The sequence below is a fragment of the Cryptomeria japonica genome, chromosome 5, assembly GCF_030272615.1.
Source record: "Cryptomeria japonica chromosome 5, Sugi_1.0, whole genome shotgun sequence".
Classification (NCBI taxonomy): Eukaryota; Viridiplantae; Streptophyta; class Pinopsida; order Cupressales; family Cupressaceae; genus Cryptomeria; species Cryptomeria japonica.
The window spans coordinates 362,793,576-362,809,733 of NC_081409.1; the positions used below are offsets into that span (position 1 = coordinate 362,793,576).

The 16,158-nt window shown below is 34.9% G+C and overlaps 1 protein-coding gene across 7 annotated transcripts in view; it reads right to left on the reverse strand.

The window, feature by feature from the left end:
* The window catches only part of LOC131034615 (uncharacterized), a 226,015-nt gene extending 218,810 nt beyond the window's left edge, over positions 1-7,205 (reverse strand). For 4 of the 7 annotated variants that reach the window (XM_057966218.2, XM_057966171.2, XM_057966200.2 and 1 more), the window contains exon 1: positions 7,013-7,169. Coding sequence is in view for 3 of the 7 variants with exons in the window: in XM_057966209.2 (XP_057822192.1) it covers positions 7,013-7,113 (101 nt within the window). In the remaining 4 variants the exon portion in view is untranslated. Of the gene's footprint in view, positions 1-7,012 lie in introns of all 7 variants that reach the window. The other 3 variants (XM_057966209.2, XM_057966164.2, XM_057966177.2) reach the window with 3 other exon arrangements.
* Positions 7,206-16,158: the final 8,953 nt, after the last annotated feature.

The window sequence follows — 16,158 nt, forward strand, 5'->3', positions numbered from 1 at the left end:
CTAATAACAAACAATCTCAAAGTTAATACAACGATCCCACATGAAATTCCTTTAGATAAAGCATGGACTTTTCCATTGGAAGCATCAGCAATAACCCGTTTGATAAGTTATTTAAAGAAGGTTGAAAACATGGATAACCACCGTTGGCCCAAAATGGTTATAGAGGAGGTGCTGGATTGTAGGAAGAAAACTTGGATGAAGTAAAACAACAACTAGATGAACAAGTGGAACATCAATTTGCAAGAATGTCCTAGCACCAATAGTGAAATAAAAAGTTATGCAATTGAAAAATTTAGAACTGCAATGTGGACGAAACAAATTGGGCAAAAAAAAGCATACTACATCAAAGACTTTAACCCAACAAAGGATCATAGTGAAAAAACTTATTTAGGTGCAGCTATCAAAGGGAAAGTGAGGTTGTTTTTGATTAAGGGAAAAACAAGTTTTGAGGGGGCCGTGAAACCCCATACAACGGGTTTTGAAGGGACCCGAAACCCTCAGATTTTACTAGGATCTAGAACCTACAATGAAACTTCTGCCAAAAAAGATAGGCAAATAAGATCAGCAGACCACTTCAACAAATCTGGCTAATGCCAGCTAAAAGCCAGCACAACCATAAGCAGGAATAAGCCAGCCAAACTAAGAGAAAATCATTACAAAACCTGCTGGCAGCACAACCTAGGTCTTTAGATGATGTCGATAGACTCCCTCATCCAAACATCAGGGATTTTCCGATTTCCCCTACACATATACAGAAAAATCCGGCAGCAAAAGGCTAGCCCGACCCTTAACCAAAAACTATCACGATCTAAGCTGGGCCCTTCAAAACTGTCAGCATCCAGCCAGATATAAGCAAGGGGGTTTTGAAAGGCTCCCCTAACCTTCGATTTGGGTTTTAAAATGGCTCCCAAAACCACAAAGAAACAACCAGCAATCCCATAGTATCTGATCACTCCTTTAACAGCAAAACACCCATCCACCTTTATAGGATAGTGACCCACCTCCATAGGGGCTGAAAAGAGAGAAATCATCCGCAGAGAGACCTAATATGCTGGCCACAAGCAAAAATCCAGCGACCAAGAGAAGGCACGGTGAAGCTTTGTTGGACAGCTAGGTTTTGAAAAGGCACCCACAACCTTACAAAACAGAAGAGGCCTGATCCAATCAAAATCCCTGTAGACAGGCTCCACCAACCTCTCCACCTCTATAGGAGACATAGGAAAGACATCCGGCAACAACGAAAGATAAAAAAGCACACCAACCTCAAGAAAAAGGGCAATCAAAACCCCCAACAGGAACCATCCCATCAAGCTCAGCCAACACTTCCCCGTAAGAGAGGAATGGTCCCCCTCAATAGGACGAACTGAGGATAGATGAAAAAAATCATCCTGCAAAACACCTAGGAACCTCTTGCAAAGGATAGAAAGAGAGGCGTATTCAAACACGGCAAGAAGGAACCCATAGAGAAAACAAAACAAAGACAGGCAGACCTCCAAAACAAAAGTCCCCTGCAGCTTCAAAATCCAACCAACGGCCAAGCTGTCAATATATTTGTAGCCACCTGGGTCCCAAACAACCCATCCAAGCCAAGGCGAGCGCAAGGCCCCAAACCCAGAAGCGCAAGAGGGAATAAAAACCCCAGCAAAACCTCTAGCAGAAGTCGCACCTAAAACCATATCTTCCATAGTACCGGACACCTCCACCCTCAACTCCCACACGAAAGCCACAGGGGCCAGACCATGAAGAACATCAGACAGAACCCACGACCCAAAAGGAGAAAGTGAGAAGTGGGGGATCTCTCCATCATCCACACCATCATCATCTTCCCCAACCTCACGGGCAAAGTGAACCTCAGGAAGGACAAAAGCCCCAAGATGCAGGCCCATCGACCAAGAAATAAACAAAACCCACCAATTGCAAGAGGCAATGGCGAAGAGGGAAGAAGACGAGGCACTGACCCAAGAAAGAGGCAACCCACCACCAAACGTTGTCACACCCAAGAGCCCTATGAGCAGAAAGATCTACAACACGCCACACATAGAAAACCATGCGCCAAAAAGCGAAGCACCCAAACACAAAGTGGGAAAGATCCACGGGCAAAAGCTCCACCCAAGGCACCGGCATACCACGCACCACCCACCCCACAGCACTGCAGGCACGCAAAGAGCCACAAGAACCCAAAAGAGGTGCAGCCCAAACCCCAGGAACAAGAGAAACAGGGGATTAGAGACATCTTTTCCCACACCGAAGAAACCCAAAACAAGGCAACCACCGCAACAGGCAAGCCGGGACCAACCAAGCCAAGCGGCATCACCCTCATCATCAGCATCTCCATTGTCTGCATCTTCTCCAACTCGAGAAACCCTAACACCTCCTCCACCCCCTCCGCTCGCCTTCTCCATCATCTTACGTTAGTTGCACAATTAAGGACGAGATTGCATCATCTTACATGTGAGCCTAGTAGGTGGAAGATACCCAAGGAAACTTGGGAAGAAAGAGCTTGCATATTCTGCAATAAGGGGGCGGTGGAAACAAAATGGCACTTTATCATGGAATGCACAACTTATGAGGATATTCGTACTCAGTATGAAAACAATTCGAAAGTTGACAATATGCACCAATTAATTGAGGGAGATAGGATTAATCAGACGGCCAGCCTCCTAGTCAAAATTAATAGTACGAGATCAGACTTGGAAAAGAATATGAAGACAAATAAAGTTTGTTTTCCTTGGTCCCATAGACTACTTAGTCTTGTGAACGTCATTAAAATCTTTCATTCATTCAATGATTGATCTGACACATTTGATGGTGAACCAAGCACAAAGAATAGCAGTGATACATATAGAGATTCTCAAGAAGCTAACAAATACTATTTTTGATGGTGAGTTCGACATGAATGTGCTTCTAGAAGACACTTGGAAAAGTTTGGGCAAGCCCACTTTGGCCTTCAACATTTCAAGTGGTAGGAATAGACCAACAAGGGATAAAAATGCTCTAAGACATGGCAGCACAAAGATACTGATTGGAACTAAACCATTTTTATTTGCATTAGGTAGTGAGTGAGGAAGTAATGTCCTTGGATACAAACTCCAAAGGTGGCAAAAGAAAAGTGATCAAGGGCTTGTGGAGTTGAATCCTAAGGGATCTTAGAGTTGCATCCATGTTCTAAAGATAAAACGAATTCCCAAAGCAACTTGTTCTATTGGCAAATAAAAAACTATTAAGTATTCCTCCCTAAGTACAATTTCATTGAAATAATGGAGATTAATGAAGAAAGAGTTAAAGGAGATGATAAGAATCAAAAGAGGGTACGGTTGGAACCCTCCATACCATCAACCTTGGCATTTCCCCCTAAAATTATAGAATACAAGACAAGGAGGTAAAGTAGGATGATACGCCAACCCATCACTTAGAAAGTATAGTTGTCATCAAATATGAAGAATCTGCTACTATGAGGGTGAATATTGAGTTAGATGGGACTTCAAAGTTGATGATGCTCAATGAAAATTGAAATTCAATACTAAAAGCAATAACAATCAAGATAATCATGAACTATGTGATATCCCTTTTCTATAATAGGATTTAATAATAAATAATAATTAAATTAAAATATAATATACTATAACTACAAGTTAATTAAGTTTAATGAAAAGTCAAGAGGCATGTTATGAAGAGTTGCAACAACCTCAAGCATGAGATATGAAAGGGAGAAGAGTTCATTTGAAAGAGGACAAGGAGGAAGGGAAAAAGATGGGACCATAGGAATTAAGGAAAGGTAAATGGAGAAGAAGGAATGGGAAGTGATTCTCTCAAAAAGGCAGAAAAAATGAAGGGCTGTGACTGTTTCAAAAGGTAATAATAATGAAAGGTTGGGTCTCTTTCAAAAGATGATAATTATGAAGGTTGTAACCATTGCAAAGGGCAGACATGGTGAAGAGGTGTGACTCCCCCTCACATTGGAGGTGAAATATCACAGATTTTATTCCAGAATTTTCACCAATAACACACTCAGATTCAACAAATTTCTAAATCACAAATCTAACTTCCAGACAACTTGAATATCTCATTACTCAATCACCAAAATGCATTCAACAATTTTCACAAAGGAAAAAGTCATCACACTGAAAATCGTTGTTTCTAGATTTATTAACAGCAAGCTCCAGAAATATAGCTTATCTGTTACACGATTTAATATCCAGCGTTGTTCAGGCTGTCCTTACAAGATCAAATTGCACCATAGTAGAGAAAATGACGGCTATTGGAGGGTGTGTGTGCAGAGAAAATATCTACCCCTAACCCAATTTCAAAGAATATTCTGACTTTGCCCTGTCGAAGACACAGGCAAAGGCAGATAGCTCGTTTCTTCCCCAAATTCGTAGCTGCAGGCTACCTGGGATCGAATTACAGCACTGGCAAACTCAATCTTTCCTTGCGCCCTCTCCACAATCCAGCTTTTCAAGTCTTCCCGGTGGATAATTGGCTCTGCCTTGATGCTAGAATCTTTCGCACTGGCTCCACCTGTTCAGTAGTTCGAAGAGAAGGGATTATTATACAGCTCAGAGATATTTAGAAAGTGCTCAGATAAAAGCAAATGCAAAGGTTAGGGGTTGCATCCCAACCTGCTGCTGGTCTGGGTTTGTCGTCCAGGCCCAGTCATGCACAAAGGCTGTCATATGACTATCCAAGCATCCCCGATCAGAAAGAATAACCAGCTATATAGAAAGCTGTGCCGGGTTAAGAATAGCCGAACATAAGTCGGCAAAAAGCACAAAATTAAATTAATTCAAAAGTCGGCCCAAATGTGAGAATGAGACAATCTCACTTATCTAATACGAATTGAAAAACAGAAATTAAGGGTGTTAATCAACACTGCTTAGGGCCCACAGGCCCTATTCTTTTGGGGACATTACAGGAGGATATAAAAAGGAGAAGGTCTCATTTGAGGACATCCAAGGGAGATCAATTTGGAGAATAATTATTATTCTCAAAGGGCAGCAATGAAAAGTGATGACTCATTTCTTATGAAGAGGTGTGACTTCCCACAATTGACAATATAAAGAAGAGATTAATTCAATTGAGAAGGGGGATTTGGAAGAATCATCCATAAGATCAAAGAAGACAAGAAAGTCCATGGATCAAGGGAGAAATATCTAATATCAGAATTAATAAGGGAGAAAATTAGTAGACTTCGATATTTACAAGGGCAGATTTAGGGCAATCCAAAAGGGGACATTACAAACTACAAGAACATCTTTGTATGGGTATACAAAGACTTGACAAGAATACTACTAAAACTATGTGTAAGATTCCCTTGTACCAAGGGTGCACCTTGTACGCAAACAAAGTGTAGTAAGAAAATGACAAAATGCTCAAAGTCAAAACAAGTTGATGGGTGTCTCCCATAGTCATTTTCCTGAAAAAAGAGTCAGGAGCAACAAGGATTTATGTAGGTTTTTGAAATTTGAAGACCCATTCACTATCCTATTCATAAATTCCAATCTTGAAGAAGTGTTTGGACATGAGATCTACTCATTTATGGATGGCCTCTCTGAATAGAACTAGATAAGCACAGCTAAGGAAGACAACTCGAAAACTACTTTCATATTAGAAGATGGAGCCTATGCTCACAGGTAGATGTCATCTGGACTTTGTAATGCTTTGGATATGTTCCAAAGAATCATCCTACACATCTTTGAGCCTATGCTCACAGGTAGATGTCATCTGGACTTGTAATGCTTTGGATATGTTCCAAAGAATCATCCTACACATCTTTGATAATGTAGACCATTGCATTATTATTTTTTTATTGGAGCCAACTTGTTGCCACATTAAGTAGTACCTTCTTGAATTTCGGTTGTTAGTTGTGTAACCAATAACTACAAGCTTTTTCATTTAACAGAAAGGTTACATGTCAAGGAAGAGTTGTCGATCTTTGAGTCCTTCCTATATCAAACAATTGTATAGAGTCTATAGACACTACCTATATGAAAAGACTACTTATTTGAAATTCATTGCGTTCATTGTTACTTTTGTTATCATTTACATTGTTGCAATATCGATACAATAGAATTAGTAGCAAACCTTCTAGCGTCATTGCCTTTGTAAACTTGGGTCATCAAAAGTGGTTTTAAGGAAACAACAGCCAATAATAACTATTCAGAACGATGTTGAAAAGATGGTAACATAAAAACGGAGAACACATCATGGTTGAGAAAATCTAAAGCCGTAAATTGGTCTGGAGTAATGGCCAATTTTTGTGTGTAGTGGACAAATTGGTACACTTGTGTTTCAAATGAGAAACAGTTCCCCTCAGATGTTTAGTAAATTTAATATAAACTTTGATGTAAATATATGATTGAAAAATAAATAAAAGAAAACAAACAGGAAGCACATAAGCTTTTACATTAATGTGAGCATTGCTTTCAAACAGGGTAACAGGGATTCCACTTATTCAAATTAATTTAGGTTCCTTAGGATTCTGCATAATATGGGTGATTGAGGCTCCTCTGTAACGATTTATAAACAAGGGGAACTTAAATGGTAGAATCAATTGTCAAATGCAGTACGATGACCAAAAGAATAGTTCATTTAGGTACTAAAATTGCCTCGAGCGGTAAATCAATGTGGTCTTCAACGCCCCAGTTTCAAATCCGCAGAGGACATGATAAATAATATTGAATTAACTATCTCTTTCACTCCATGGCATTTAAAAGGGGCCGATGCAGAGAAAGGTGATTGGGAAAAAAACACCCACTCTGTAGTGAAGCTGGTAACCTGAGTTTCTTAAGAATTTGAGGACTTAAAAGGATTCAAAGTTGCGAGCTTGAGATAGCATTTAAGTCAAACCGATTTCGCGACTATTATTTGTCATTTATATATAGAAATACCCGTTTTTTTTATTGCCCGATCCCTTGTTTTCTCAACCAGCAATACAAGATCCCAGCATTTTAATTTGTACTTCATGTCTAAGAGTGCTACCATTACGAAATAAATTGAACATATTTCTTCATACCTCTTGTTGATCATTGTCTGTAAATGCAGCACAAGAGTTGCTTCCGGTTTCACATTGTATGAAGTTTTTCTCGTTGAGTTGATCTGCACGTCCTTCTTCATTGCCTTACAGTGTACACCTCAAGCAACAAATGAGTTTGATGATGTAATTATTAATTACCTAGGAATCGAATTATCCTCGCAGGCGGGGCCAAATTACAATACGAATGGCTACCTCAATTTTTAGGTAGAAAATATTTTAGTACCTTAAATGTTGGTCTAATTTTAAAAGATGTTGATGGGGAGAAAATTTAATATACTATTATTAGTACTTGTACTAGGTGATACTATTGTGTTCATGAAGTTTAATTAATCAATTAAAAGTGACTATTATTTTGTCAAGGGATTGTAGTTCAGTAGTTATGCAGCCAAGTAAGACAGGCATTGTTCAATTGATTTGGGTACAATTAGTGAGGATGGTAAGATATATAGATATAGATGTAGATGTCATTCATCAAGATTCAAATCCTCAAAGGTGTGTTTGAATCAGATTTGATCCCAGGGGAATCTGCTATATAATGGCTAAAATGACAACATCTATATATGTTGACATGTTTCCATGAAAAAAAAGTGATTATTATTTTGTTTCAAAATAAATTTGATTTTTATAATATTAAGATTTTTACTTATAAATTTAAATTATTTATTTACATTATGATTGGTTTAATCAATCCACTGTTACAGGAGCAAATTTGTAGAAATAATAGATTTTTTAGGTTTTTCTTAATTTCTTTATATTTAGAAAAGAAATGTAAAATTAAAATTATATAATCTTAAATTAATAATTAATATTTAAATTTAAGATTAATTTTATAATTATAATAATAATTATATAGATTTTTTAATTAAATTAGGATTATGCTTTTTTTTTAAATGTATATTTTTATTATAATGCTTATATTATACTGTAATTTTTAATACTATTCTATTGAAGTGAGAGCTATAATTAATATTACATAAATATAATTAAAATATTATAATTTTAAAATAACAACAATTCAAAATTATAATAATTAAGAAATTCTACAAATATTTTTATTACAATTCTACGAAGGCAAGTACTCACCATGATGTAGTACTTATTATAATTTTGGATATATTTTTATTGTGTATATTAATAATTTTCAATATATTTTATTTTTGTTTAAGAAGTTTTAAATTTTGTAATTTTTTGAGATTAATTTTATTATAGTTATTTGTATTTTTATGTTTAATGTTGTTTATTAAATTTTATGTTAAACATTTTGAGTTAAATGTCAAGATCTTGTAACCAAAAAATTATAAGTTATTAGTGATCTATCTATAATTAATCAAAAAGAATTGATAAATAATATAATTTTTATACTAAAAACTATTACAATTTTAATATAAAAGTGTTTTTCAATTCTACCCATATATACAGACAAACAACCTTACTAAAGAGTGTGAGAGCGGAGTACAAAGTCATAGTGCAAAGACATAACCATACTAAGAGGCCCAAATCATGGGTGTGTTCCACTCCAAAAGTAGAGAAAACATTCTAATAAAATTTGTAATAAAATTTGTAATGAGTATATAGTGTTGGTCCAATTTTAAAAGGCATATTATGATCATCAATTACAACCTATATCAAAAAAATAACTATCAACTACTAAAAGTGTTAGACAAATATAAACACATTCTAGTTCTCTCTTTGCCACTACATTTACAATCTCAAATCAATAATTTAAGTTTGATTACTAAACATGTCGATATTAGTTATTAGATTCTAAATTAGTATAGTGAGCAATTGTTTCCACACTCAAGCATACTTGACACACATTAATCTCAATTTTTATTTGTAGAGCTTAAACTATCAATTATACTCAAAGGTATAAAAAATGTATCAATAAAGTAGTTAATAATAATTGTACATATTAGACAAGTATGTAAATGCTTTTGACCCGGAGCTATGAACTAATGAGATCACAAATGGGGGACCTCATCCCCATTTAAATATTCAATAATAACGCCTCAACAAGGTTTGAATCTTGATGGTAAGAAAAACAACACCATGTCAATATTGGCACACTTTTTGACCTAGAGCTATGAGTCAGTGAGGTCACAAATAGGGGACCTCATCCCCATTTAAACGTTCAAGAATAGAACCCTAGTAGATTTTGAACCTTAATGGCAAGAACAACAACACAATTTAACCATCACACCATGCCAATACCAACGACAAGTATGTAGAATTTGATAGAAAGAACATTTTTAGATATTTTCTAAGTTTTTGGGGAAAAAATAGATTTACACGTTATGAGTTTTCTTCTCTCCTAAAATAAAATTAATATGATGTCATTGAGACACACCATCACCAAATGATCTTATTGATTTTTATACACATTAGCTATGAAGTTCATGAATAATGTAAGGATTTTTTTCAATTAATATAGTATCTTGATGATTTTGAAATGGTCATTTTATATTTTACTTTGATACATCATCCTCTTTTTCTCAAATTTGATGATATTCCAATATTAGATCAACCTTACATAAGAAAAAAAAAAATTATTTAGTAAAAAAATCATAGATCTTTGATAGGATACTATTGGTTTATGAAGATGGGTCTTAAAGAAGAAAGAAAACTATGTTTATTAAGTCAAAATTTTATCAATTTTTAATATAGAATATTTTTTTGAAATATTTTTATATCTAATCATTTGTACACAACTATGTTATACCATCTTCCGAAAATATATATATTTTTCAAAAATAAAATTAATAATCAAATTTTAAAATTATTGAAGAAAATCAAATCAAATTCTTCACAAATGAATTCTATTCAAATAAAATATTTTAAAAAATTATTATTCTTGATTTTATTTATTTTTCCTTCTCAATTAAAAAACAAATACATTTGAACCAACAATTTCTTACCTTAATAACCATAAATATGAGTAATAATTAATTATGTGACTTTCATAAGCACTATACTTGAAGTGATTGAAAATTTTATGAGATTTGCACTTCTTTAATTGGTAATCATTAGAGGACATTATTATATTTATATAAGTAGTTGTAGCTAAGGACCCTCCTCCCATGATTCTCATTAAACAATCTATGAAAGGTAATTCTCAAGCATTATTATGTGAAAAAAAACATAATGTGTCATGTTATATTTGATTGTGGGGAATTAAAGTAATGAATTAACTTTTAAACAATTAAATATAGTATTAATAAAAAAAATTAAGTATAGTTTAAGTTATATAGAAATATTTAGTATTGTATGTTTATTAATGTGAAATGTAAAAATTTGAAAACATGATGTCAACATAATATATATGATTGTTAATATTTGTATATAAATGTAAATTATGAAAAGTATATAATTATTTACAAATATTATATTAATATTTAGTATTTAATTAATAAAAAAATATGTTTATAGGCTATACAAAGTGTAAAATTATATTTTAGAAATAAAGATGGGAGGAAAATTTTATGTAATGTTGAAGAAAAAGTATGTAACATTCTTTAAGGGATATAGTTGATACATGTGATCAAAGTAATTAACAAAAAATAGTGAATAAATTTTTTATTGTCACAAAAAAATGAAAGGAATAAATAAAAAAATAATACTTTATGGTTTGTCTATGGACAAAAAGTATCTTTTTCATAATTTCACCTTACATTTCTATAGGCATTTTAGTGTTCACCCTTGTGATGTTATTTTAGGATTATTTACCTTGATTTCTACCCTTTGCATTATGATTTTAACTAATTTCTAGTGACATCTAGCCTTGTTCTTTATTCTAAAACTTTTAGGCTTAAATTCCAAGTTGAGACACTAGGATCTCAAGACAAAATGTCACCTGGACATTAAGGCCTAAATCAACTATGATTTATTCTAACTTTAAAATTATAGTCTTAATTATCTTTTACCCTGCAATATTAACCTAAATAATCAATTAAACCTAATATTGATATAAAGATAACCTTTTTTCATTTGAATAACATATTTTTTTCAAATTATGTCTCTCATTGAATAATTGCAAGATTTAGAAATTACTCCAATGGAGGTTGTCAAAGGATCTAGACGCATAAATATCGATCCAAAGACTATGCATCCCCATTTTAATAACTAGTAGTCTATAGGTCATTCTCATTTTTCATTTATGTAATTTGAATCCTTATGTATTGTTTTCCTCAAATTTCTACTTATTTTCATGCATTTCATTTAACTATTTCTAGCTCTATTCTAATTATAAAACCCTTCCTCAAACAATCCAAGGCTCTATTAATTGCCCTTATTCCTCCAAAATTCTCATAAATCACTCTTGGTGGATTAATGATCCAGGGGATTATCTTATTGTCATTAATTGTACAATAATACCACATTTTAACCCCCAGGATTGCACACACCCAAATTTTCAATTTTAATGATAACCACTATGGGAAAAGAAGGTTGGAAAGATATAATATTTGAAAAAAAAAAATTGGATATCCAATCTTACCAAAGTGGATCTATTTTTGTTCAGAATTTTCATCTTGACTCATTTATCCCTTTTTCCACCTCCATCCTTTCGCACTTTCCCTTTTTTTATTTATTGATACTATTCTTGATTAGTGTAAAATATGCTAACGTTTAATGAAATTAAGTCCTAGGTCCAAACATATGCACCCATTACTTAGGGTTCAATTTGTATATCTTTCAATGTGATCATCTTTAGTGTAGCTTATTTCAATTGGATATTTTTATTGTTTAAAAGTAAGCACCACTGTTGATATAATATTCACCAAGTTTTCTGCTCTAGGTTGAATGGATACTCTCTAAGAAACACTAAACATCATAATTTGAATTATAGGTTTAAATTGGGTCTACTAGCTCTATTTAGCCCCAAATGATCAAATTTAACTCCAAAAATTTGCTTCACAAAAAGTGTTTCCACTTCTTTAAGGTATGGGTTATGGAATTTAATTCTAAGTTATGCAATTTTAAGCAATGATCTAAATGCAATTCATAGTTTAGCTTAAAATATTCTCTTTACTTGTATAGCATCGCATGACCATATTTATTTAAAAATCTACCTATACTTTCTACGAAATCATTTTCAAAATTATCATAAATATCCCACTTCTAGAATTAGTCTAGTAGTCAACTCTCTATTTAATACAAGGCTCTTTTATACTTATCTATACACTCAAACCTGGTATCTTTACACTAAAAGGCGGCAATAAGGGTTGTGATTTTCAAAAATTCTTTCACATCTTTTGTAATAACCATCCAAACCCATGAAACTCATTAATTTATAAATATTTTAAAAGGTAAACTAAATTAAAATAGTGTAGCATCATAATTTGTATCCGCATACAATTTTGTCCTTGCCTAGACCTCGCCTTGGTGCTTTAGCTTTCGATGCCTGATGCATGTTCTAATTCTACTCACACCATCCATAATCTTGCATTTTCATCTCATTCTCTACCTTTTCTCCAAGCTTAAATCTAGATTGACAGGACCAGGGTGCCCAATTCCCTAGTCCTCTTAATTAGGGCCCATTTTCGGTCCCCACAACAGTCATCTCAAATGAGTAGGAAATTTGATCTTGAGTCAGCCTACTTTGAAAATTTAATTAATTTTTGGGCAATCAAGTATAAAAGGAGGTCTACCCCTCTCATTTGAAACTGAACCTCAATCAAGATCTAAATTACACTCTAGCAAATTCAAGTGAGTGAGCAATCAGTCATTCATCAAGCATTGGAGCAAAGTGAAGTCAAATTTATGTATTCAAGATAAGACCCATTATCAACCTTCTTTGAAGACATTCTAAAACCCTTTCATGCGGATTAAATAAAATTTCATCAAGGTATATTTTAATTACAAGCATTTTTACTTTAGATCTGGTCTTTCCCTCAAAAGGAAAGCATTTTGCAATAATTTCCATTTCCATTCCTATTTCAATTTCACAGTTAATTCCTAAACTGGGGTTTTACCTCAGGCAAACCCTTATCTCTGACATCTTTCTCTCTCTTTCTATATGTAGGAAATAGGTTCAGGAGCTATACTTCGAGATTCCAACAGAGTTGATAGTTACGAATAGGCTCAACTTTCAAGGGAGCGAAATTCAGAGGACCAAGGTGAACCTTTACTACCTAGCGCTGAAAAATCAGGCCAAACTTTTGGGAACGGATTCTAACATCTTGTTTTGCAGAGATCTTAGTTTGTGGCTCTATGGGAAATCTATAACAAACAATTTTTGACAATTTGTTTCAATTGTTCATGGTTTTACCCCAATATCACAATTACCTTCCAAATTCAACTAAGAAAGATGATAACTTATAACAACCATTGAATATAATTAAAAATTTTGCCCTTTCCTAATTTGGATTGTGGCTAGATCTATTAGATTCACCCCTCTTTCAATGTATTGGCTAATTTGTCTTGTTAGTGGTTCTATTATCTTAATTGAAACCCTAATTCCAAATTTCATCCAATTATTTTGGTGAACCCGACTTCTTTCATACTTTTTTTTAATTTATTATCTCAGATCTAATTGTTATGCACTGTAACATTCAAATTTGCACTCATAAATCTTATTTTCAATTGAATTACATAAATTTAGTGGTTAAATTCATAAAAAACTATAATTTATTATATTCTAAAATTGACTTGTTGGTTGCATATTTTTCAATTGTGTTTTCAGATCTGATTATTATGACATGTTATGTTCAGATTTAGAGGAATCTATTATTCAAAATCATAATTCAAATTGCTTAATTAATTAGTTAATTAATCATCTTTATAAGGAATTGCATTGCTTAATCATAATTTTCATTAAATTTCCCTCCTTTGTGCATGAGTTTTGTTACCATTAGTCATACATTTGATATTCCAGTGAGAAGAAGTTGTAGATTTAAGGATTCCCAAGGTTTAAACACTAAGAATATGAAGCCTTAGTTGGATAACTCGTTCCATGTGAATGTTGGTCCTTCCTCTAATCCAACAATTGACATCACTTATCCTCATTCTCCTCATACTTCTCATGAGGTGGATGAATCATTAATTAGGGTTATTATTGACCAATTGGAGAAGATTGACAATGAATTTGAAAATCTTCAACAATGGATGAGTCAACAATGCCTAAGAATTGAGGTAATCCCCTTAATCGAAGGATTAAAAAGAATGGTGCAAAGTGACAAGATAGGTGGGGATTTGTTGCATGGCCTTGCTCATATTGTTGACACTAATATTATGCAAATCAAAAGTTGTACCAAAGTTATTGGTTATTCTCAACCCACTAGAAAAGCTAACCATTCCTATGCCTACATTATTGCCTAGTGTGCCTACATTTATATCTTCTATCATGACTACTTCCACACAAAATGTGAATCCTACACACGTTTTTGATAATTAAAGCAGCCAAAAATGAGGGGGCTGACCCATAGGTACAATTAAGAGAATAGTGGCAGGACCATTGTCCGCATATAATCAGCAAAGTAGCAGTCTTTTACCTCTATCAAAAACAAAAACCATACTATGAGAGTTTATCAGCGATAAAAAACTACCAGTCAGAGTATAATTCATATGCCACTCAGGGCTATAAACAGCAAAATATAAACATAAGCCCAAACTGGGCTTATCTAGCCAACAACTACACAGCATAGACAAAAAACTCCTCCACATGCAGAAAGTTATTTCTTTTTCCCTTGGCTCTTCTTAGGGAGCAGCTTTCTAGCCCATTCCTTAGTGAGAAACTTGAAAAGGCCTTTGTAGTCATCATCCTCCTTGCCTTTCCCTTTGGTCGTGCTATCCTGCAAAAGGCACAGCGTAGTAGCCAAGCATCTCATGATATTGAACGCGAACTTGGACACATCGTGCATCTTGGACTCCATCACCTCCAGTCTGTTGGTGATCACCTGCACATTGTCAGAGAGGGCCTCTATCTTTTTCTCAAGCTCTGCCAGGTTGGGATCCTCTTCCTTCATGCTACTGGCCTCTTCAACGACCAGCATTTTTTCAATCCTGAAGGTCGGGGATGGGAAATTGGTTGGCTCCAGACTCTTAGAGGAGATGGGGCTTTCAGAAATTTGGGTGGAGCTTATAGAATGAGGGGTCTATTTGTGTTGGGTCAGGGGCATTTTAACAGCCAGAATGGAGTTGCCCGTGTCGTGCAAGGAGGAGGGGTCTCTCGGGGATTTATCCAAGGGTTTAGAGGCCAGTCTGCTAGAGCGGCGGGGGGTGTTGGCTTCTTCAGTAATGTCCAAATCAGAGTCAATCTCTTGGATTTTGACTCTTTTAGGGGTTTTGACCTCCTCCGGGGAGTGATTCTTGGTTTTCTTGCCGGAGGAGCCAAATTCTGGGCACCGAGGGCTTGAATCATTAATGGTCGGAGGTTGGGTCGAGGGGCTGACATTCTGCACAGAAATGGAACGGGGCGGGCAGAGGGCGAGGTGAAAGTTATACAGGCAGAGAATAAGGCCCTGATGCAGGATGGGAAAGTCTTTCCCTTTCTTCTTAGCTTTAGCTATATCTTTAATATTAGCATCCATCGAATGCAGTAAAAAGAACGGAATGAAAAAGAGGTCTTTGTTCCTCAAATGGTTCAGGAACGGGAGATGGTAGTAGTAGAAAATGTCATACCTACCCTCCAGTGTAAAATACTTCATCACAATATAGCAGACCTCGTCCCACAGGTGAGGAAGCTCCTCCCTGTTGAATCCTCCAACACTCTTGATAGGGTTCTCGCCTTGGCAGAAAAACTGGTTAAGGCTAGTAGAATTCGCAATGCAGCTCTACTTTTTCCATTTTCTGCCCTCCATTGAAAGGCCTATCGCCTAAGCAATAACCTCTTCATTGATTTCGAAAGAGATTCCCCCCATGGTCACCCTTTTGTCCTCCCAATAAGTCATGAATTGTTTGGAGAGTCTCTCATCATTGCCCTTCATACTTTCCATGAATTTGTCAATACCGCCTTTAGTGCACACAAACTAGGCCGTCGGTTTAGCTTTGAACTCGTCCACTTTATTGGGTTCCAGTCTGAGCATGTCCCCCCCCATTCTTGAATCCTCTAGTTTCATAGCTTGAGAAAGACAAAAAGCTAGAACGTAGAGCCGAAGCAAACTCAAGACGGAATGGTTAAGATAAATGTG